At 38.5% G+C, this 25,524-nt stretch overlaps 1 protein-coding gene across 4 annotated transcripts; it reads right to left on the minus strand.

Annotated features, from left to right (window-relative positions):
- Positions 1-4,214: 4,214 nt before the first annotated feature.
- On the minus strand, positions 4,215-24,128 carry ss18 (synovial sarcoma translocation, chromosome 18). 4 transcript variants are annotated; one of them, XM_012964966.2, is made up of 12 exons: positions 24,004-24,128; positions 23,355-23,564; positions 20,279-20,355; positions 18,664-18,748; positions 17,512-17,665; positions 15,558-15,779; positions 14,215-14,379; positions 13,778-13,882; positions 12,438-12,530; positions 11,718-11,840; positions 6,026-6,159; positions 4,215-5,345 (listed from the first exon to the last, which is right to left on the minus strand). In XM_012964966.2, the coding sequence occupies exons 2-12, from the start codon at positions 23,421-23,423 to the stop codon at positions 5,319-5,321; spliced, it is 1,254 nt and encodes a 417-aa protein (XP_012820420.1). In that variant the 5' UTR covers positions 23,424-23,564; positions 24,004-24,128; the 3' UTR covers positions 4,215-5,318. The 4 variants fall into 4 exon arrangements, with proteins under 4 accessions (XP_012820420.1, XP_012820418.2, XP_012820419.2 ...); XM_012964964.3 differs by lacking the exon at positions 24,004-24,128 and adding an exon at positions 23,779-23,904; XM_012964965.3 differs by lacking the exons at positions 12,438-12,530; positions 24,004-24,128 and adding an exon at positions 23,779-23,890.
- Positions 24,129-25,524: the final 1,396 nt, after the last annotated feature.

Raw genomic sequence — 25,524 nt, forward strand, 5'->3', positions numbered from 1 at the left:
AGGAAAGTGTATTTACCCCAGAATGCATGAGTGATGGTGCCCACATGACAAAGAAAATAAATATATACAGTATCCCTAAAAAATCAGTTACTGAAAGGCATAGGTAAAATCTCAGGTGATCAATAGCACCTAATAAAAACTCTGGGGCGTATTTAAGGCACGGCTGTTTTCGCAATATTACCTAAACAGGTAACAAAGAAAAACTTTGGTATTTATTAGGTGCCATAAGTTTTACTGAATGGACTTTTTTTTGTGACAAAAACCCATTCAATAAAAATTATGGAAATTACAGAGATTTTGTGGCACAAAACCCAGCATGAGTTAGTAAACTCACACAGGGTTTACTTTATGATTGCTGAAGTCTGAAAGCTTGGGACATCGTAAATGTGCCCCTCAGTGCAAGGAATAAAATATCACATGTTATTTGGCCTGTTACAGGTGCAAAACTGTTCATTTCAGAGGAAGAGAACACCACATCACAAGCCAACCTAAGTACTGCAGATACCGGACTACCTCACAGTTAAACTACAACAGGTAACTTGGCTTTCTATAAGGGGCAGTATAGAGTATACAATGACAGTATAGTGATGTGCACCAATATATTATCTGCTGGCTAGAGCCTTGAGCATGGTAGGAGTATGGAGTTGACAACTGTATGAAGCAATGTTCTGTTTTTAGTCTAAAAATTGGAATGAAAATCACTTACTGACATTAATAATATAACGTATTCACATAAAGCAAAGAGTTGGTCATTTTTTACTACATTATGCGGCAGGGACAAAATTCTGCACTCTCAGGACTATTAATAATTCACTACAAAGTTTCTTTGTGTACAGTGTGGATTATATAATTAGAATGTATTTATTCCATTCAGGCTTATTTAGGGAAGTTTGGTTACAGGGGACTTGTTACTATTACTTGATGGCACAAAACTGTGAAATGTGCCTTCTAATCATCATTCTGTAAGTTTAAGGTTTGTAGCCATTTTCCAATATCTTGCACTGATGATATGTAAAAAAGATGGAAACAGGCTGCCTGCAAGTTTGGATATATGGCTCTGAATTATTAGGCAGGCAGAGAGGTGCCGATGGCACGCCCCCCGTGTGTTGCCAGACAGATCAGAATGCAGCTTATTACTACTGAGAGAGGAATGTATTGAGCACTTATTAAGCAAAAAAAATATCTTGTGAAGCTGATTTAGAAAGATGGAAGGAAATGGGATGACAGGGACAAGCAGATGCAGGAGAACACATTAAAGGAAATGTACAATTGTGCATTACAAATGGAAATGTTTGGGCAGGGGGTTATCAAATAAATAGTTTATAAAATTAAACTATTTTATAATATATTGATGTATATATTGTAATATTGATCTATATATTTCTTAAACATTCAAGGGCAAAGGCAACATTTATAAAGGACAGCTAAAAAAGGCTGACTTTGGCCTGAGTCAAATATAAGAAATGTAATATTAATTTAATATACAAAACTATGCCTTATGCTATTGGAAAGGAATATCCTCATCCTCTTTCTGATTGGTGTGAAAGTAACCTGTAGCAAAGAAACAGCCATTTGACTGCCAGATGCCTCATTCCATTGTCTAACTCTAAGCCAATGATCCCCAACCAGTGGCTTGGCCTCAGAGTAGGTGCCTATTTTAAATCTCTGGCTTGGAGGCAAGTTTTGGAAGCACAGAGACACAGTTTTACACTAAGCAGAGCCTCCTACAGGCTAGCAGTCCACATGGGGCTACCAAATAGCCAATCACACCCTTATTTGGCATCCCCAAAAATGCATGTGTGGCTCACCAACACATTAAACATCCGATTGTGACTCACTAGTAAAAAAAGGTTTGGGACTAAGTGCTAGTAAAGCTAACATGTGGGTAATGTTTCTACACTATTTCTGCAAGATGGGCTGATAATATTGCAATTAAGGAATTTTTGGCACTGGCATACAGATTAAAGATTAGAAGGGCCTATGGAAGACCATCAGGAAAGTACAAGAGTACTGCATTAATGGTCTGATGTGGTCCCCACTTGCTGGGAATACCTTCATATACGGTCTAGAAACTGGGATCAATTCGGCTATATATGTGGATGACCTAAGAAGCTGCTACACAAACTTCTATGTTTACTGAATCCATTCAGATCAAATATGTTTCGGCTGACACAATCTGTCCGACAATACCAAGACGTTCGTGCCCAACATAAATATGTTATGTCCTTATTTCCACTTTAAAAAAATGTCCCTTTTGTCCATTTGTGACAAGGCTCCTTTTATTATTATTAATCTGCAAACTGATCTTTGACAGAAGTAAAAGCAATTTTAGAATACCTTGCTGCATTTGGCTGTTTAATTTAACTTTTGTTGTTATACGGTTATCCTTTTGCAAAGGTGATTCTTCTGTATAAGTATGGATAAGCAAGATCTTTCAATAATATTAAAAGGGGCTCTTCAATTGATCAACACAAGTGGTCTGCCATTTGCAGAAGTACTTTTTAAAATATGATCAGGTTACAAGATAGTATAGATAGCTTAGTCATTTTGTTTTAGTTGTATTACCGCAGCAAACAAGGTAATGGCAAAAGCCAACACTGGAAGCAGCAGCACTGCCTATGAATATTGCAACAGCCTAACTGTATAAACTTTTTGAGGCCTAGTTGTTACCTTTAAAATGTAACTTTAAAAAAAACTTTTAAACATATTGTCCAATTTTTTTTCACATTGCCCTTTTTTGACTTTGCACGGTTTATTGTATATTGTCATATAGATTACATAACAGACTTTAGGATTTATTTGCATTACGTACTGCACTGTCAAACTTTGACCAGGATACATTTGTATTGCTGGGCTGCATAGTGTGAAAATTTCCAAAAACCTCACATGGCATCCATTATCTGGAAATCTGCTATCTCCCATAGACTCCATTTTAACCAAATAATTGAATTTTTTAAATTGATTGTCTTTTTGTCTGTAACGAGAAAAAAAAATGCGAAAACAAAAACAGTGCTTTGTACCTGATCCTAAGATATAATTAAGCCATACTGGAAGCAAAACAATCCTATTGTCATTTATTTAATGTTTAAATGATTTTTTGTGACAAAGTAAGGAGATCCAAATTACAGAAAGACCTCTTTTCCAGAATACCAGAGGTCCTGAGCATTCTGGATAATGTGTCCCATTGCCTGTACAGGTTAGTAGAAAAGACTTTCCTGAATGAATGCCTGGCTACACAGATTTCATTATAGCCCTACATGATTGCTGCTTCTTTTTAAAAGAAAAATGGCACCATAAAATACACTGGGCTCTACCAACTCCTAAGGTGGCATGTATGGTCCTTCAGGCCGATTCTGCAGCTTATCGGTCTGTGTATGGAGACCCCCCCACGTGCCCCCCTGATCCATATGTGATCGAAAACTGGGCAGGTGTTGATCGGACAAGTCTTTTTTTTTTTTTTTTTTCCCCTGCATTTGCCCAAAGTTCTTTGGGGATGCCAAATAAGGACTGTGATTCGCAATTTAGCAGCCCAATGTGCACTTGCTAGCCTGCAGGAGTCTCTGCTTGGAGTAAAACGGTCTTTGTGCTTTCAAAACTTGCCTCCACGCCAGAAATGTAAATATGGGTACCTACTTTGAGGCCACTGGGAGCAACATAAAAGGGGGTGGTCAGCACCATGTTGCTCACGAAACACTGGTTGGGGATGGCAGCCTTAAGCTGGCCATACACGCACCGATACTATCGTACGAAACCTCGTTTCGTACGATATTCGGTGCGTGTATGGCATGTCGGCGAGTCGACCGATATCGCAGGAAGCTGCTGATATCGGACGACTCGCCGATCGGCCAGGTTAGAAAATTTTGATCGGGCGCCATAGAAGGCGCCTGACCAAAATCTGCCGTCAGGGCTGAATCGGCAGAAGGAGGTAGAAATCCTATTGTTTCTACCTCCTTATCTGCTGTTTCAGCCCTGACGGTGTGTGGCGGATCTGACGATGTTTCGTGCGATTGATGGTCGCACGAAACATCGTTAGATCGCCACGTGTATGGCCACCTTTAGAGAGAGACTTTTAGATGAGGGGTGTTAAAAAAACAATAATGTGTTAAGTTTAATAGATAAAACTGCTCATTTATACTTCACAACCAGATCATCACTCTATCTCCCCCCCCCCAACACATTTTGATAAAACATCCCATAAGCATTTTAGAACAAAATGAGAAGTCACAAATAATTTATTTAAGTACATTTTAAATAGCAATGTAAGTACACTATTGTAAGTTTGGCACAGAACCCTCAAAAAAATATGTAATACTGCCCATACTGAAAGAACTGAAATCTTAATGTATTTTATTAGGATTGAACAGAAAAAAAATATTCATCTTCTATAAAACATACAAAGTCTCATTAAATCCTTACTTTCCATATCTGATATCTGTTTGGTCATCTAAACAAAAATGGAAATGACAAAGATGGGGGGGGGGGGAAGGTAGAATTCAGCCCATTATCAATAGTATTGCATAATGACCCAAAAACACTTACTGCAGCCTGTGCTTCATAAAGAAACAAAAGCAACTCACAAAGAGGCAAACAGATGGCAAATAGATATGTCTTCAGTAAATGCAACTTTTTTGTGCATTGTGATTTTTTTAGGGGTAAACACATGTATAAACACCAATGAGTAACTCCTATTCAAAATTCCTCATGCCATTTCTTCTCTTTTTTATTGAAATACATTGAAAAAGTGTGTATAAAAACAACATTTCTTTCCTGTAAGACGGACAATGGCAACTAATGTTTCATGCAACCTAACAGCGGGCAACATTGTAATGATTTTACAATAAATTTATTTTTAGCAATACAGAAAAACTGCATCAAATTCAAAATATTACGGTACATTGTACAAGATTGAATTCTTTGAGTTTTTGGCTAAATTGTCCTTCATCCATGGCCAGTTAAACTGGTCCTTCCCCGGAGTACCAGTTTGCATATAACCCAGGATAGAATGCCTTTGTCCGATTCTATGCAGTCCCAACAAAAGAAAAAGTAACCAACATCCTGTAAGATTCAGAAGTCATTGACAGCAGTGGTGCCTTGCGGATTTGTTTTTTATGCAACATTGCCATCTAGAGTACAGGAATTGTATATGCCTCAGTAAAAGAATGACTATAAATATAAACCCACATTTACTGCAAAACGCATTGGTTTAATTCAGATGGATTTCCCAAATTTATAGTAAAGATAAAATAGGCAAAATGTCCACAGTTCGGAGGAAGCAAAACAACAGCTACAAAGACAGACTACAGGGATACATACTCTCTTCATTGTTGGTAGTTTCCATATTGACCCTAAAATCAGACAAATATACAGATTACATATTATCAACAAGTCTTTAAAAAGTGCCAAAATACTTTAGTACTACACAATAGATGAGTGTACACACTCAACATACAGATTTCACACAAGTACTGACTGAAATTATTTAGAATAAATAGGCATGTAACCCCATAAAAATATTTTAGAATGTTGTGTTAACAAGTTGCAATGCAGCAATCTCTAAGTGCATTCTAGTAGATTTTTTAGGCCTGAGGCCAAATATAACAAAGTCCAGCCAATGACAATAGAAAAATATAGGACCTTATAAGCCCCTAAAATCTTGCACTGCATTTCAGAGGTGGGTGAGCAAATGTATGGTTCTGGGCATCTGTATGACATTATCTGGGAGGTAGATACATAACTTTTATTTGGCATGTACTGTAAGTGGGGGGTTTACAGGGCTGTTGTGTGTAGCATTATACACTACCTCTTGAAAAATTCTCTGCCATTCTCTACCGGGACTTTAGTTATCTTGTAAGATTATGTTGAAAAAGACCACCACAACACAGCTACATATGTAACTTACTGAACAAAAAGCTCAGTACAGTTTTTCTGGTTTCATTTTACATCAGTCTATGTTACACCTTTTCCTTGTAAGCACTTAAAAAATGTTAATGAAAATTACATTGACAGTTTAAAGAGTATGCTTTACCTGATCATATCCATATGGCCTCTGCTGTTGGGGCTGGGGAGGGCCTGGTTGTGTAGGCCTGTATTGCACATACTGCTGGCTTTGTCCTTGCGGATAGTTAGGGTACTGAGGTCCAGGACCACTTTGTGAAGGTGCTACACAGATTAAAAGCAGACAAAAACTATAACATACTGTAAAGCAGTACTAATCAAAATACAGAGTTTCCTCTTGACAGAAACCTCACAGCTGTATTGCACCAGGTGCAACTAGGGATGCACTGAAACCAGGATTCAGCTGAAAACTAGCACCTCTCAGATGAACCAAGACCCATAACCAAATGTAACTCCTTACAGTCATGTGACAGTAACAGCCTATCAGAATTGTTTTTTCTTCTATTGCAGTTGTATGAGAAAAAGTGTTGTTACATTTTTTATAGACTGCGCTCCACTATTTTTTTTGCTCTCTGCGTCACTACCCTAATATACATCAGCAACTTTAAAAGCAAAAGTACTAATGCAACATAGAAACAATGCTGCAGAACAAAATATAATATATAGCAATAATTACAAGAATCCCTTGGCTGCTGGAGGACAGTTAAGCACATAATAAAGGTCAGACAGATACAAATTTTAAAATTGCAATTACATTTAATAATAACTTTAAAGCAAATTAAACTGTTGAGAATTAAATGTACAGATATTTCTGGAAAGACATCCCCTTTAAAGGGAAAAATGCTTCCTTTTTGACATAAAAGGGCTTATTTTCTATAAGTTTGTGAATTTGAGCTTGTTTTTCTAACTCAAATAAACTTGCATATCAAATGGTCTCTTATTAATAAGGAAATCTTGTTTGAATAAAAAACTCGAATATCTCGAGTTTATGAGCTGTAAAAACTTGAAAAATTAGAGTTTGAGAATATGGCTTGACTTTGCCTATGGCAACTCCCATTGACTTCTATAGAAACTTGCAAGCTTTTAGGCGGCGAATTTTTACATTCGAGTTTTTCGTTTTTTTGCACTTAATAAAACAGCAGACATTTTAGTTTTCGAACCATAACTGGAATTAAGAGATTTTTTATTATTCACCATTTTCAAAGCTAACCACTTAGGCACGCCACTCCCTCAACCTTACTCCACTATGAAGTGAACACTAATACAAATTGGTGGAATGTATATGTGTAAAACAAATATATAAACCTGTATTGCACACTAGAAATATGTGCTGCTGAATCAGGTGTAACTAGGTGGGACAGGGGGTCATTATAATTACAACTTCTCTAAAAGGAGGCTGCAAAAAGTAATGAATCCTTTATCTAAGCACACTTTTTAATGCAACAAATAAAATATATTTTTTATAAAAAAAAAAATAGGTATAACACATTTCCAATACAAGCCCAATTAACTGGGCTCTTGTTGTACCTGCGGGCACACTGCCCCTACAAAAATCTACAAAGCACTTTTTTTGGCATATTTACTAACTACAGTGGCTTGCAAAAGTATTTAGCCCCCTTGAACTTTTCCACATTTTGCCACAAACATGAATAAATTTTATTGGAATTCCACGTGAAAGACCAATACAAAGTGGTGTACACGTGAGAAGTGGAACGAAAATCATACATGTTTCCAAACATTTTTTACAAATAAATAACTGCAAAGTGGGGTGTGCGTAATTATTCAGCCCCCTTTGGTCTGAGTGCAGTCAGTTGCCCATAGACATTGCCCGATGAGTGCTAATGACTAACTAGAGAGCACCTGTGTGTAATCTAATGTCAGTACAAATACAGCTGCTCTGTGACGGCCTCAGAGGTTGTCTAAGAGAATATTGGGAGCAACAACACCATGAAGTCCAAAGAACACACCAGACAGGTCAGGGATAAAGTTATTGAGAAATTTAAAGCAGGCTTAGGCTACAAAAGGATTTCCAAAGCCTTGAACATCCCACCGAGCACTGTTCAAGCAATCATTCAGAAATGGAAGGAGTATGGCACAACTGTAAACCTACCAAGACAAGGCCGTCCACCTAAACTCACAGGTGGGGGAATCTGTCCATAGGACAACTATTAGTCGTGCACTGCACAAAATTGTCCTTTATGGAAAAGTGGCAAGAAGAAAGGCATTGTTAACAGAAAACCATAAGAAGTCCCGTTTGCAGTTTGCCACAAGCCATGTGGGGGACACAGCAAACATGTGGAAGAAGGTGCTCTGGTCAGATGAGACCAAAATGGAACTTTTTGGCCAAAATGCAAAACGCTATGTGTGGCGGAAAACTAACACTGCAAATCACTCTGGACACACCATCCCCATTGTCAAATATGGTGGTGGCAGCATCATGCTCTGGGGGTGCTTCTCTTCAGCAGGGACAGGGAAGCTGGTCAGAGTTGAAGGGAAGATGGATGGAGCCAAATACAGGGCAATCTTTGAAGAAAACCTCTTGGAGTCTGCAAAAGACTTGAGACTGGGGCGGAGGTTCACCTTCCAGCAGGACAACGAACCTAAACATAAAGCCAGGGCAACAATGGAATGGTTTAAAACAAAACATATCCATGTGTTAGGATGGCCCAGTCAAAGTCCAGATCTAAATCCAATCGAGAATCTGTGGCAAGATCTGAAAACTGCTGTTCACAAACGCTGTCCATCTAATCTGACTGAGCTGGAGCTGTTTTGCAAAGAAGAATGGGCAAGGATTTCAGTCTGTAGATGTGCAAAGCTGGTAGAGACATACCCTAAATGACTGGCAGCTGTAATTGCAGCAAAAGGTGGTTCTACAAAGTATTGACTCAGGGGGCTGAATAATTACGCACACCCCACTTTGCAGTTATTTATTTGTAAAAAATGTTTGGAATCATGTATGATTTTCGTTCCACTTCTCACGTGTACACCACTTTGTATTGGTCTTTCACGTGGAATTCCAATAAAATTGATTCATGTTTGTGGCTGTAATGTGACAAAATGTGGAAAAGTTCAAGTTCACTACATTTAATTTACACAATGCAATGTGGGCAATGATGCTCATTGTGTCTTTTGTTGCTGTGACAAAATGCCACATTATTGCCCTTATAGTGCTTGGATCTAAAATTTTTCAGTATTGAGGGTGCAGAGTATGGCATCAGGTAGTGCTGGGCGGTATACCGGTTTAACCGGTATACCGGTTTTTGTAAAAAAAAACGATATGATTTTTGAACATACCGCTATACCGGTATGCGCGCCTCCTGCAGTTTTTATCGAATTACATCCGGGTTGCGCCCGTGCGCACGTGACGTCGGCGCGCATGTGACGTCGGCGCGCACGCGACGTCGCTAGGACGCATCGCTGGAGGAACCACAAGTTGGGTAAGTTGGGCTGGGGCTGGGGTTGTGGCTGGGGCTGGTGCTGGGGTTGGGGGGGTTGTGGCTGGTGCTGGGGTTGGGGGGGTTGTGGCTGGTGCTGGGGTTGGGGGGGTTGTGGCTGGTGCTGGGGTTGTGGCTGGGGCTGGGGTTGGGGCTGGGGCTGGGGGGGTTGTGGCTGGTGCTGGGGTTGTGGCTGGTGCTGGGGGGGTTGTGGCTGGTGCTGGGGGGGTTGTGGCTGGTGCTGGGGTTGTGGCTGGTGCTGGGGCTGGGGGGTTGTGGCTGGGGCTGGGGGGGTTGTGGCTGGGGCTGGGGCTGGGGGGGTTGTGGCTGGTGCTGGGGTTGGGGGGGTTGTGGCTGGGGCTGGGGGGGTTGTGGCTGGGGTTGGGGGGGCTGTGGGGGTTGTGGCTGGGGCTGGGGGGTTGTGGCTGGGGGGGCTGGGGTTGGGGGGGCTGGGGGGGTTGGGGGGGGTTGTGGCTGGGGGGGCTGGGGTTGGGGGGGCTGGGGGGGTTGGGGGGTTGTGGCTGGGGGGGCTGGGGTTGGGGTTGTTGGGGGGGTGGGGGGGGCCACCAATATTTATTATTTATTTTTTATTTATATACCGTCAAATACCGTGATACCGATATAATTTTGAAAAATACCGTGATATAAATTTTTGGTCATACCGCCCAACTCTAGCATCAGGATAAACACTTAAATCAAGTAGTCACACAAAAATATGCACCAAGGCATTTGTGTGACAAAACATAGAAGGTACGGTACACCGTAAGGAAGAGGATTTGGGACAGTGAACGAGGTACTCCAATAAACACTGTAAAGCATTGTCCTTAAACAAATCAATTATGTTAAAAGAAAAAAAAGGCTGCATTTAAAGTCAGTCCTGTTTATTGACACTTGAAAGAGGAAAGCAAAACACAAGTGCTTAATAGTACTAGCTGACTAAACTGAGGCCCAGGCTAGTCTTCTAAATTTAAAGGAGAAAGAAAGGTAAAAACTAAGTAAGCTTTATCAGAAAGGTCTATGTAAATACAGCCATAAGCACTCACAGAAACGCTGCACTGACTTCTCTGAAAAAAGATTAGTTGTGTCTGTAATTCCCGCGCCAGAGACACGCAGCTTTCTGTTCTCTGCTCTTTCCTGCTCCCCCCTCCATCAAGAATGCTAATAACTCACTCCCCCCCCTTAGGAATGTGGATCTGAGCCAATCAGCAGGAAGCTGACAGTCTAACTAACTGAGCATGTTCACTTGGTCTGCATGTCTGTGCAGGAGTGAGGCATTATGGGAACTTTCTTTACACAGCTCAGCGTTTTTTCTTCCTGTTTGGCTTCTGATCTTCTGAATGGGAGAAATATGGGAAGACTTTAGGGCACAATTGAGACAACTGAAGGTATGCCTGCAGCTTTAGATTAACTCTTTACTAGCCTTTCCTTCTCCTTTAATAATGGAAAATGTGTCATCCACTTACAACAATGGACAGTTGTGGTCTTCCACAACTGTGAGCATCTTTAGTTATATCTCAATACCCACCAACTCCTCAAGTTGGTCAAGGCATGATGGCCTATTATATCCTATTTCAAATGTTTTTCATAATTTATTTGCTATAGTTTTTGAATTAATGACCTTCTTGTAACTCTTTGCTGCTTTAAATTTGTCTCAGAATATTACTCTCTGCATCATACTAAAAGTATACTGTTATGGGAAAACATGTTTTTTTCAAAACACATCAGTTAATAGAGCTTCTCCAGCAGAATCTTGCACTGAAATCTGTTTTTCAAAAACACAAATCATTTTTTTTTTATATTTTATTTTAAAATTTCACATAGGGCCAGCCATATTCTTTATTTCCCGGGGTCCCACGGCCATGTGTCCTGTGCTCTGATAAACTTCAGTCACACTTTACTGCTGAGCTGCATTGATATCAGTGATATCAGGAGTGATATCACCCCACTCCCAGCAGCCGATCAGCAGAACAATGGGAAGGTAGCAAGATAGCAGCAGTAGGTATCAGAATAGCACTCAATAGTAAGAAATCCAAGTCCCACTTGCGACTCCTCCAGTTACATGGGAGTAGGAAAAACAACAGGTTACCTGAAAGCAGTTCTAATGTGTAGCGCTGGCTCCTTCTGAAAGATCAGACTCAGGCACAATGCACTGAGATGGCGCCTACACACCAACATTACAGCTAAAAAAAATACATTTATTGGTTCAAGAATAAAAATTTAAATAGTAAAGTGAATTATTTGCTATATAAACAGTGTAATTTAGAAATAAAAAGTACACCATAAAATCATGACAGTATCTCTTTAACTCAAAAGTGAACAACCCCTTTCACACAGAGTAACTGAGTAATTTCATGTTTGTTAACTATGGGTTACTGAATAAAAACTTACCATAACCTTGCTGCTGACCAGGATAAGCTTGCTGACCAGCGTATTGCTGTTGCTGAGGTGGGTAGCCTTGCTGCTGCTGTGGTCCTTGATAAGATTCTTGCTGTTGGCTGTATTGCGCATTTCCTAAAGATGGAAAATATATCTGTTTGGTTTCAACTCCGTATTTTCTCCACCAACACCAAACGAGAATATATTACGAAGCAATAAAACAAAACACCAAAACGAAAGAAAACAAAATAGTCCAGTTTCAAAGTCTAAAAAAAAAAAAAAAAAAAAAAAGAACTGGACTGAAGCATTTTTTTCAGCATCCCTAACAAAGTTATTAGAATTTTTTACTCTTATAGCAACAAGAGTAAAAAATCCAAAAAAAATAAAAAACAAAAGCAAAAACATAGAACAATTTAAGGACAACTGAAAAGCACAGACTAGCTACATAAGATCAGCAAGCTGGTACCTAACGACGATGTGTGCAGGTGTAGGTGTTTTTCAGTTTTGATTTATTTTGCTGAGAAATTTCTTGCAGCAGCCTGCAGGCTAATATTATGAGTGCTTCTCTGTACACTTTGAAAACAATATAATTTTCAAGGATGATCCCTGCTACAGTTAATTAATAAATTTACAGTTTAAATGAATGATTGCCATTCTGAGTGTTGTAAGGTGATAAAGACTGAGATGTGCATATGTGTTTGTGTGAGTATGTGTGTGAAGGTATATAGATACCTCCTTCGTAGTAATGTTGTGAGGAATCCTCGTAAGGCCTATCGTAGCCTTGTTCAGGATACGACGGTTGCTGATAACCGTAATCATTATGACCTACATCAATTCGACAAGAAACAGGAAGAAACGTTAATGGCCTTTTGATGGAGATGCATAAAAGTAACTGTAGTTCTTGTAGCTCATGACTCTAAGAAATAATTTTCACATCTAACAGATTTAAGCACAGAGCAGGTTGAAAAAAAAAACACAAATAGTTGTTGTGTCTTCTTAGATACGCTTTCATATTGATCAAGTAGGAAAGTGTTCTTCTGCTATACAATGGTGACAGTTGTTTCATGAACTCGGCTCAACAAGTGAAGTCTAGGTATAGTTGTTCTGCTCTTGATTATCTTGCACATTCTGTAACTCACAGTGCAAGCAGTAAAAAATAATTGATAATTATAATCTATTAATTTACTACTTTTGTGGAGCAACTAATTATTCATGTAGCTGAAGAAGCTGTATGCTTCATAAACTGCATTGTACATTCGCCTACCAGGCAGTTTTATCAATCTACCAAAGGGTTTTACTTCTTGCACAGAAGACTAATGGCAAACTGACCATACATTATAGGGGAGACCCTTGCCATTTGGAAATACTGACCATTTCTAATTGTGTGACAGCATAGCATTTTTTGTAAACAGTGCATTTACTTTATTATTTCCAAAGTAAATACTTTAAAGGGACAAGTACACACCAAAGTTGAACCTTTTTCTAAAAATTTTTTTGCTAAAAATGTATTGTATAGGGCACTAACACAAAAGTAGCAGTATGCCAGTGCTATAGAGCCTATGTTTCAAAGTTTTTAACCTATGCTTCAAAATGTGTAGTCTAGCAATATGAAATGTAAGTAGATCTAAGAGCCTGGAAAGGTTTACATAGAAATTCTCTGCATAAACCATGTCCCAATATTATATAAATATAGACTTTATATATAATATAAACTTTACAGTAGAGCTACTGAAAGTTACGGTAGAATTATGAACAAATAATGTGAAAACACTCTTCATATTAGAAAACAGAGCCACAATAATAGAAAATTATCAGCCAAAGACACCTTATTTTTGTGAGTTTTCTATTGCCATTATGTTATCTTGTAGAGTACGCAAGTATGCAAAACACATTTGCAATTACTGCCTGCATTTTGTTACTAATTTCCACTTCAACTTCTGTGACTGTATAATACACTTGCACATTAAAATGGCTACTGGCACATGCTGTAAAGTGTATACTTAATCTGACAAAGAAAGGTGAAAATTTGAGTTATACAGTAGCCTAAAAGAAAACATGTTTAGTGATATTACCATCAGGATAGTATTGTTGATTAATGCCCTCTGGGGTACCTTGAGCACCATGGCTATATTGTTCTCCATAGTACTCTTCCTGACCAGAGTATTGTTGGGGTGGACCTAAAAAAAGCAGCAATATAAAAAGAAAAAAATCACATACTGTTTCATAAAATTATATGTGAAGAGCTAGAGATGCAGTACTAGAATGCCTCCTTAGAAAATCAATATTTCGGGTCACATATTAAACGCAGTAGCTGCCAGCACCTTATTGCACTGTCAAGTTAACACCAGATTCAAGCCACAGGCCCAGATTAAGAGTCTTCATAAAGCCGCCTCCAATATGTAAATTATTACACAGTGAAATAGTGGTCTCTTACATCTATATAAAAGAGCATGCTAAGTTTTTTGTTTTTTTAAATGATATGCTAGTAAAAACTATTCATCATTGTTACCTTGCTGAGGGGGTCTGTATGGTGGAATTTGCCTTTGTCCTATCATATGATTTCCTTGGTTAACTTGGCCCATTATGCCCATTGGTGGTTGTTGTCCCTGATAATGCTGTCCTCCCTGAGGCATATTATACTGCTGCGAGGGAGGTTGTTGGTGGATCATAGGAGCTAAAACAACAAGAAAAGTTATGTTTTACTAACAAGGATTTTATTCAATTCATATAATGATTTTTCTTGAAACTTAAATTTCAACTAGTATTCAAGTTTTTTTTCATCAAGTAATTCAGAGCATGTTTCGATCTACACAACCTGTAACATTAAGAAGTGCTGAATGTATCAGACAGGTGGCAGTGTGGTTAGCATTTCTGCCTTGCAACTCTGGGGTCCTAGGGTCGTATCAAAAATACAAAGGGTGCTGTGGCAACTATCATGTAAATGAAAACTTAAGGGGTTGTCTACCTTTGAATGAACTTTTAGTATGCTGTAGATGGTGATATGCTGAAAGTTTGCAATTGGTATTCATTTTTTATTATTTGCGGTTTTTGAATTATTAAGGTTTGTGTTCTGCAGCTCTCCAGTTTGGAGTTTCAGCAGCTGCCTGGTTTCTAGGGTCCAAATTACCGAAGCAAGCAGGTAGTGGTTTGAATGGGAGATGGCCTGAATAGAAAAATAAGAAATAGAAAATAACAATACAACTGTAGCCTCACAGAGCAATGGTTTATGGGCTGTGGGGTTCAGTGATCCACATTTGGAAGCTTGAAAGAGCCAGGAAAAAATAAAAAGGCAAATTAAAAAAAAAACAAAAAAAAAAAACTATAAAAAATAAATAATGAAGACCAATTGAAAAGATTCTAGGAATTGTCCAGTCTATAATAAATATATTAAAAGTTAACTAGAAGGTGAACAACCCATTTAAAGTAAGCTTCATTTAATGGAAACAGAATTGATTAATTAATAATCCAGTACCATTTCTGAAGTTATTGACTAGCAGTCTGTTTATATACATGCAGCTTTGTGTTGGAGTTGATTATTTTGAAAGATTGGTAGCACTAATATATTGTATAGCAACAGGAACACCAATGCAGTTGACATGTCAACTGTCAATCAAAATTTGTCTTCTGCTCCTGCAGGAAGAGACACAGATTGCTGAATAGGAATACTGAAGAGTAACTGATTTTTTGCAATTAGGCATTAATCTGGTGTAAAAAAACGCTATAAATATGTAGATTAGCTTTTTGTAAATAACTTTGTTTATAAATATATCAATTTTATATCAACATTCACTTTTTTGGCACGCAATATTTTATACCTTTACAAATGTGCCCCCTTAGTATAAATTAGGATACCTTGATTTGGTTGGATGTTCATATTCGGCCGAGGACCATAGTTGCCCATGGACTGGCCTTGGCTCATGCTCATCTGATTCTGGGCTGGAATATTTTGCGAGGATGGCACAGAATGGTTATAGCCTCCCATGGAACCATGGTTGTTAGAAGGCATGTTCATGGAACTGTTTGGCATATTATGTTGGCCAGGTCCTGGACCTTGCATAGGCATATGGTTTGGTCCTAAGAAGAGAGAAGAGTGGGAAAACAATGTAGGTTTTAAAACTGTGTGGATTTCGAACAAATTCTAACACTACATTTTACACAAACTTTAATTCCATTTTAAGTTTTAGTTGAAAAGTAGCATGCATTAACCTAAAAACAGACAGTACTATTCAACTGATGTCTAAGGGGATCATTTGGCATATTCTTAGTACCCACCATTCTCATGGTAAGCTACATTATGCATAGTTGTGCCCCCCACTGAACGTTGTGTGTGTAGAATCTGCCTGTACCAGGGGCAAATTTCAGCAAGAAGATTCATACCTGAGAAGAACTATACCCCCAGAATGAATACTTAACCAACAGATAGTTTTGTTTAATGTTTTTGTATTATGTTAAGTGACCTATTAAAGAATCTTGTCAAACTGGAATATATATATCAGTAAATATTGACCTTTTACATCCTTTCCCTTGAGCCACCATTTAGTGATGGGCTGTGTGCTCACTCAGAGATCACATGACCAGAAATAATGCAGCTCTAACTGTAACAGGAAGTAGTGTGGAAGCAAAAGGCAGCATGTATGTGTGCCTTGGCTTGTTTGTGTGCACTGTGAATCTTATGATCCCAGGAGGTGGCCCTGGGATCCTGGGACCATCTTGCTTTGCAAGATTTACATAATTACATATTGTTCATATTATCGGGGCACCAAACGCAAACGTGCAAATTGGCTTTAGATCCGAGTACATTTACTGAATGATGCCGATTCATGCAAGAGAGGTTGTGTTTGTGGCAAATGTTGCGCAACCACTGTGCTTGTGCTTAATATTTGAACCCTAGTGAAATAAACCCATCTTCAAAAGGTAATAAAGGCAAGCCTGGGTTTACACAGAATCCTCAACGCCTGGCTAGATCAGATATAAGAGCACGCTAATCACTAACTTGGTGTGCTACACTAAGCATGTCTGTTCTTGTAGCCAAATTTTGAAACCTATTTAAAAAACAAAAATATCAATTACAAATATGCCAAGGCAAAGACTCTAAACTAATTGAAGGACAAAAACAAATCAAAATATATTGAAAAGATCACATCAGAACCATTTAGTCTCATGCAAGTAAAATGGAAAGGATAATGGCTTCACCTACTTAAAGGAGTTTCCCATTTAATGATGTGAATAAAATCATAGTATTTAACTATTATTGTAGTTGTTAGGAAGTGCGTGCATTTTAAAAAAATAATAATGTTGACATTAACATGTAATGGTAATAACATTACCATGCTTGTTTTAAAATTCATCAAAACAAAATCTATATTCATTACATGATTGATCCAAACCCAATTAAAATATAAAACTGCATTCTAGCACCAAAAGGTTGCAAAAAGCAACAACAAAGGGAAAACAGGCTGTGTATCTCTGCCATTTTGAAAGCATTTGTTTTTGTTGAGCCGAGGGCCAGTTTCCCTACACAAATCTTTTGAAAGCCAGCTGTACTATGTGGTTTCACGCAGACTAAATTTAGACAGTTCTGTTCATCACAGCAATGCTGTGTGTCAGCCGCATCAAAGCCCAAGGGCAGAAAGATAAAACAGTGAATACAGGTCACGTAGCACGGTAGCTAACAAACTGTAAGAGAACTTGCACTCCAGGGTATTCAAGGCAGTTTTGTCATCAACAATCTAGTATCCCTTGAGCCTTCACGACGTTCAGTTGCTAAGCAACCTTGGTGTTAATACCTTAGAGAAGAAAATCTTACCAGGCATCTGGCCGTTCATCTGGTTCTGCATGTGCGGTGCAGACGGACCCCCTCCTACCATCCCTTCTGAAGGCATGTTGTGAGCGCGTGGTGGTTGTGGAGGGCCACTCTGATTCATCCCTGCTGGACCCATAGGCATATTTTGTGTAGGAAGCTTAAGCAAAGATGAAAAAAAAAATCAATACTGGTATATGAATCACTATATAATTTTCCTGCCTTCACTCTGTCATGTATTTAACACAGCAGTTTATATTCTCCAAAACTAAATAAAAATAAATGCCTCACCATAAATGCGCTAACAGAATAGCGCATGCAAATAGCTACAACTGAAATCCTACACTTTTGCACTGTTTTAATTCAGGACACATTAATTGGCCCATGCTACCCAAATATAAACTTAAATAAAGTGTCTTATGTGAAATAAAGCCCAAACTAAACTAAAGACACTAGAACTTGTCTTTTCTCAGGAATCAGTCCTTGTATGACAGCATGCCCTTTACATGTGTGCATTTAGCAGTGTTAAAAACATGCATCTTATTTCTTCTAAAGGATAAGTAAGCCTTTTATTTTAGAATCCAATAAAAATACTCTAAGCAGCCCACAAATAACATACTATTTTTCAGCTACTTCATACTCCAGCGTGAAGCTCCATCCCCTTTTCTTTTTTGCCCCAGCTTCTCTGACTGTGAAGACGGTTTAAGAGGCATCTAACGTGCATGCTTGCTGCCTCTGCTCCAACGAAAATCAATCAGGCACGTGAAAGTCTTCACAGTCAAAGAAAGAAGGAGAGCTCAGAACAGAAAAGGGGGCAGAAATTCACGCTAGACTAGGAAATAGCTTAAATGAGCTGCAAAAATGAAATGAGACTGAATGCAGGAAGGTAGATGCTATTCTGGGCACTAATCTGGGGTAATTTGAGAAGAAAAAAAAAAAGGTTTACTTATTCCTTAATGGTTTTCTCTAGCTAGTTCTACCCCTAAAGAATGGTATTAAATATGTCTGAACCCTAGTAATGCATTCTGTACAATTCCATCTATTTTTTAGGAAAGTGTGAGTTATTACCTTACTATTTGCAAGAATGCACTGGGTAAGGTATTTTTAACTAAATAGATTTAACTAGATTTTCCTCTGGCCCAAAATGAAAATACTTACTGCTGACAATAAAGGTTGGGTATTCTGATTCGAATCTGCTATTGTGGCCAAGTATACTAAGTTTGTATGCAGCATCTGTTGATATCTGTTTAAAAAATGAAAAAAATATGGAAAAAAACTACAATGCCATTTATTTAAAAAACTAAAAATCAATCAATCCATGAATATAACAATTCAAAAACTATAAAGCATGCATATTTTCAAGAATATTCGGAACCCGGGACTTTCTGTAATTCTGAGCTTTACAGATGTTATGTCCATTCTATGCCCTCAGTTTGTCGGCAGCTCTTAATCGGTCTGTGTATGGTGAGTAGGGATCTACCAAACCCAGGGTTCGGCCAAATCCCAAAATACTGGATTTGGTGCATCCCTAGTACGAATGGCCCCCTGACTATTCATATGTGTAAAGATGGTTGGCATACTATCTCAGCAATATGCTCTACATGCAGACTTTGTGCTAAGTCCTGCATATAGCAAGACAGGTCGTTGAGTGAAGGTTTGTGGGGAGCACTGATTTTAAACAGTACAGAATTTGTAATTAATAATATTGATAAATGTTCTGTCCTTGAGATGAAGCTTATATAAATTCTTAATATAAAAATAATATCAGCACCCCATCAACAGTAGGCAAAGCAAATGTAAAGCTGTACTCAAAAAAACAAGACAAAAGAAAACCACCATGGTTAGGCCTTAAGAAATTATTTAGTGTTGCCCTACACATACAGACAGATACTAGATAATAAGTTATAATAAATTATATATGCAAGTAACCCATCAAAACGAATATGAAGATTATACACTGTATTAGGAGAAACACACAATTGTTTTATATGGAAAATTAGATGCCAGACGTGAAGAAAACTTTAATCTCATATGATAGGAAAAAGCACATGAAATGCAGCTGTTACTTGTTGTGCCTGGGACATACATACACAATCCTACCAGGACATTAAGAAACAGCTGGGGTTGCTGAAAATTCTGCTAAAAGACAGTACTGGCAAAACCCATGAACTGGGCTCTATTATTATTTTTTTTTTTTTTTTTCAGCAACCCCATTGGTTTCTGAATATGTATGTCCCAGGCACATTAAGTAATAGCTGTAATTTATGGCCTTCTTCACATCTGGCATCTAACTGCTCACTACAGGTACAGGATCCCTTATCCGAAAACCAGCTATCCAGAAAGTTCCGAATTGCGGAAAGGCCATCTCCCATAGACTCCATTATAAGAAAATAATTCTAATTTTTGAAAATGATTTCCTTTTTCTCTGTAATAATAAAACAGTTCCTTGTATTTGATCCCAACTAAGATATAATTAATCCTTATTGAAGGCAAAACAATCCTATTGGGTTTAAATGACGTTTAAATGATTTTTTAGCAGACATAAGGCATTAAGATCGAAATTACGGAAAGATCCCTTATCTGGAATGCCCCGGGTCCCGAGCATTCTGGATAACAGGTCCTATACCTGTATATGAAAACATGATATTGTTATAAGTATTAGTAACCATATACAAAATTTCAAAAACAACCTACTGTCAAAGTACAGAGACCTCTATATAGGTATAAACAATTTAGTGCCACACTGTGAAAGAGAGAATTATATTATACATACTGGGAACATTCTGAGGTTTTTCCTTTGTTCTGATAATCCATTATGCATTGTATTAGATGGTTATTTTCATCCAGCATCTGAAAATTAAAAAAAAAAAAAAAATTTGAAAAATAACTGACTGATCAGTTAAAAAGCATTCTGTACTACAAAATTAATATACAAGATTAAGGTTAGTGTCAAAATGAGAATGTTAAATAGTGCTTTGGCATCATTTCAACACTTCCAACATCCAGATGCACTTTGTTCACCTTTTGGATGCCAATTAGTTCACCTTCCATTCATGTCACTAGTGGTGACTGGCAAATTCCCTTAGGGTGAAGACACATGGAGCTTCTAGTAGCAGCTACTTTTTCACAGATACTAATCGCCAGAAAATACACTGCCAAAAAAGGGTTAGCTTAGTATACACCCAATGTGCAATAGGCCAAAGAGTCATAATTTATCTACTTAAAAGGAGAAAGAAAGGTAAAAACTAAGTAAGCTTTATCAGAAAGGTCTATGTAAATACAGCCATAAGCACTCAAAGAAATGCTGCACTGACTTCTCTGTCAAAAGATTTCTTGTGTCTGTAATTCATATGCCAGAGACACACAGCTCTCTGCTGTCTCCTCTCTCCTGCTCCCCCCTCCTTCAAGTATGCTAAGAACTCACTCCTCCCTTAAGAATGTGGATCTGAGCCAATCAGCAGGAAGCTCACTCATACTCTTACTAACTGAGCATGTTCACTTGGTCTGGGTGTCTGTGCAGGAGTGAGGCATAATGGGAACTTTCTTTACACAGCTCAGTGTTTTTTCTTCCTGTTTGGCTTCTGATCATCTAACAGGTGAAATATGGGGAGACTTAAGGGCACTATTTAGAGAACTGAATGTATGCCTGCAGCTTGAGATTAACTCTTTATTAGCCTTTCCTTCTCCTTTAAAAATAATGTGCTTTAGAACCAATAAAGAAACCCTGTGCATAAGAACTATTGGCAGCCTTTGATTAGTGATACCAATGAAAGTGACACTGCCATGTTCTTGTGCAATGAAAGACTTAGGTTATGGTGGTCAAAAACACAAGAATGTAACCCACTTATGATTTCCTTAGTTAAAGCATGTTTCCCCTTATGTGTATGGGCAAGGGACAAAGCTAATCTCTTACATGCTGGAGTACTGACCTAACTGCATATCGTTGCTTAATTTTATAGCACCAACAATGCACACTATATTTTACAAAAATAAATGAAAAAGCAAGGTCTCTAGCCTCTCAGAACCTTGTATAGCCATGTCAAGCTCTCAGCAGGAACATACAGGACAACCATAGGAATCATGCGGCAGAAAGGTACATTGTGCTGCACTGAGGGGGGAGACAGCACTGTAGAATTTTTGAAGCTATCCAAAATATTCATAGCCATTTAGCTTTGATAATCTTGAAAAATATGTATATATATATATATATATATATATATATATATATATATATATTTACCCTGTACAGTTAGAAACACAAATGTAACTAAAAATTAACAGTATCATATGAAATGCCAAGCACAAGAATCAGAATATATTTATTTTACATATTTCTCTGTGACAACGACTTCATAGAATATCTACTACATGAAACAGTACTTACAGATATACCTGGAGAACTGTGAAGTGTAGTGGCCTTTAATGGCCTGGGCCTACAGCTAAAAGCCATCATGGCTGCTCACTCAGACACAAACACTGTATAAAGGGGTTCCTGTGCAATAGTGTTATTCCAATATGAGAGTGAAATTTTGTAGGAGTCAATGCAAACAAAGTACCAGTCACAAACAAAAACTCTGGTTCAAAACCAACAGCTATGAACAAGGGAGCCAAAAAACAAAAGTAACCTTTTGCCTACTTAAAATAGAATTTTAGCCAGATTATAAATATTGATAATTTTAAACTGATTTCTTAAAAATAATTACAACTGAATGCAATAACAGCCTGTCCTTTGCTGTTCTTCCCACTTTTACAGCAGCCATACATGGTTGAATCAACACAGTATCCCCCTGATACAAGGGGCCAAACACATTAGGGCAGCCTATTATTCTGTTCAGGACATAACTCCATTTTACTTTTCCTCCTCATCAGCACGTACATCCCGCACCTGCTGATATGCTTGTGTCTCAACCCTTTCTCCTTGTAGATTGTAAGCTCTTTTGGGCAGGGCCCTCTTCACCTCTTGTATCGGTTATTGATTGCTTTATATGTTACTCTGTATGTCCATGTATGTAACCCACTTATTGTACAGCGCTGCGGAATATGTTGGCGCTTTATAAATAAATGTTAATGTAATGTAATATGCTGTATTTGCAGATACATTTCCAAACCTGTCTGACACAAAATGACCAATATCCACAGTACATAAATATCTGTCGGGACCATAAGCCCCCAAATGTACTGAAAAGCATTTCACTACGTGCATGGCCATCTTTACTGCTGGCTCTGATTTCTCATACAATGTTGCAGAAGCTAGATTTCAATTTCAACAATGTCTTGCACTTTTTTTTTTTTCTAAGTCTGTTAATTAGCTGCATCTTCTAATTTGTTTCAGTAGTCGGAACAAACAGTACGGAGACATTGGAGATATTGTGTTCGATAGTATTTGCATCGAAGAATAATGCACTGAAAAACTGTAACAAACGTACATTGAAAAGTTGCTTAGAACAGATTTTAATGATCTTTAATGAACCTCTTTAGGGTGGCTGTTAATCCCCAGTGGCCCAGATACAGTACAGATAAAATGGCTCACCAATTTGGCTCTGCTGACACGTTTATGTGCCTTTTTTTGTCCTTACACCTACAGTGACCTTCCTTGGTAATATAACTGATGATAAAAGCTCCAGATACCTTGTCTATGGTTAAACCCAGGCACATACAATATGTTTGTGGCACTTTGCCATTTATTAATCGATAGCATTTAAGTAGAACAGTAAGGACTCCCCACCCCCGTACACTGCCCCCCAGCCTTAGAAAGCACTACACCAGTGCAGTTGGGGGAATTCCCTCCCGGCAGAAGGGCACGACTAAGCAGTTGCATTGAACGTATTTTTTAATATCGGCGCGGTTACCTTTTGAATGGCCGCAGGAGTGATCTCCCCCTTCCCCCGCTGCCTGGGAGCCGCGAAAGCTACAGACATGATACACGAGCTAAAGAAAACAAAGGGAGCGAAGTGTAGGCACGAAGCGTCTCTAAAGGGAAAGACTGGCGAAATCTGGAACGGACTTCCCACTGCCGCTCTCACACACCGCGAGATTCCAGCAAGCGACTCAACAACATCCTAGGGGGGGGGGGTGCGGAAACAAACAGGCAAGCATTTACTCCATACAGGCAACATATATCTAAGAGGCCCTTAAGGGAAGCTCAGACTTGTGTAACTTCTTAATAATAACAACAACAGAATAATCAACGAAGACATAAAATAAACGCTATAACTTCCCAGTCTACCAATACACCCCTGTAAATACAGAAAGGTCTCGCCCAAAAGTTTATACCATAATCCTTTGCGAAAAGAAAAGCAGGAAATGGACAGTTTCTTCCAAATCGTACGTTGTTAAAAACAATCGAGCGAGGATATCCATGTACCGTTACAGTTGAGGGGTTATGTTAAACGTCTATGTTACCCTTAGTAAATGGCTATCGCTATTTTAAGTACCAGCTAATATAACATTCCCCTCGTTTGAGATAATGGTACGACCCATCGGTCAATTCCATATTACCTATTGGCGGGTATGGCTTGCAAAGAAACTAAGGTGGGCTATAGTTTTCTTATTATAACTCGCAGAACTATAATGATACATGGCGTGTAAACTGAAGCGAAGCGACCCTCACTGAGATACAGGGGTTTTGCCCTTCTCAATGATGAAGAAGAATGAACTTCCCAGAAGTTAGGTATTGACACGTGATGAGCTATAAACACGTGTCTTGCAGTGTTTGGCCCCTTGGAATCAGCGATTGGCTGACTTTCTGCTATAAACAATACCGCGAAGTCGATTTTGAGGGCGGGAGTTGCATTTTCAAAGAAACCCTGAATTTGCTGCAAGTTAGTTACAGCAGCTTTACATACTCTCGTTCAATGTTTAACGTTTGTTTTATAATAAAGTATGTATTAAAGTCTCTTTTCCGTCTTTTTTTTTTTTGTTAATGCGAGGTAGAGAGAGAGAGAGTTGTAAAGATTCGGCACTCACCAGTATGGGGCACAGGCTGGGTGCTGACAGAAATAATGCATCAAACTCAACAGTAGAAAGTTTCAGCATACCATCTACGCGTTTCGATCACCACAGGATCGTCATCAGGATGAAACGCGTAGATGGTATGCTGAAATAAATCACTGACCTGATTGATGCTGTAGCTGTGAGTGCTTTCTACTGTTCAGTTATATATATATATATATATATATATATATATACTTTTTAACTTTTTTATACTTTATCATTTTCTGAATAACATAACACAAATTTTGTACAATGCACAAAGGTAAGAAGTCAGTTTGTGCTGTATATTTTACATTATATCACTGCTGGGACAGAAAATTGGCCACAGCCACCTCATAAGAACGCCAGTGTAGAAATATTGTAACTTAGGTTACCCCAAAGTGCCTCTATCACAGTGCTCTAAGACAAAGTATTATTAGCACTCATTTATAAAGTGTCAACACATTCCACAGTGCTGGACAGCAAAAACACTCGCTCCTAAAAAGATAGAGGCGTAGGGGACTTATCTGATGAGCTAAGTTGTCCCTGGTGAAGAGGGGAGAGTTTAGGGTAGCTCCAGTATGTAATGTAGATCCAGTCTAGGAGCATTTACGTAGTAGGAATGTCCCTAGTGCCAGGCAGAGTCAGAGAGGAGTGTTTGCACATCTGGGAGTGTGTAGGCTCCATCCAGATCCATGCTGAGAGCTTGAAATCTAAGATGAGGTTCTGTAGCAACACTCTATACTGAGGACATATATTGGCGTTAGTAACCCAGTGGGTGTGTAATTTACTAGAGGTGAAGGGCCCTAAGTCAGACATTGTAATAATGACTGTATATCATCACTGTGTCAAGAACCATTATATAACTGTTTTGCTATTGTGTTTAAGGTTCACTTTAGGTCAGGCACCTAACCTGAACCATCAGGAACAGATTGGATAGACACATGGATGGGTGGCACAAACATCTTTAATATTGTCAAGAGATGTTGAGACACTGAGTCTGATGGTACTCTGTACTTAAATTGTGCTTCTGTGTAGGATGGAAAG

This window comes from Xenopus tropicalis, chromosome 6 (genome assembly GCF_000004195.4).
Source record: "Xenopus tropicalis strain Nigerian chromosome 6, UCB_Xtro_10.0, whole genome shotgun sequence".
Taxonomy (NCBI): Eukaryota; Metazoa; Chordata; class Amphibia; order Anura; family Pipidae; genus Xenopus; species Xenopus tropicalis.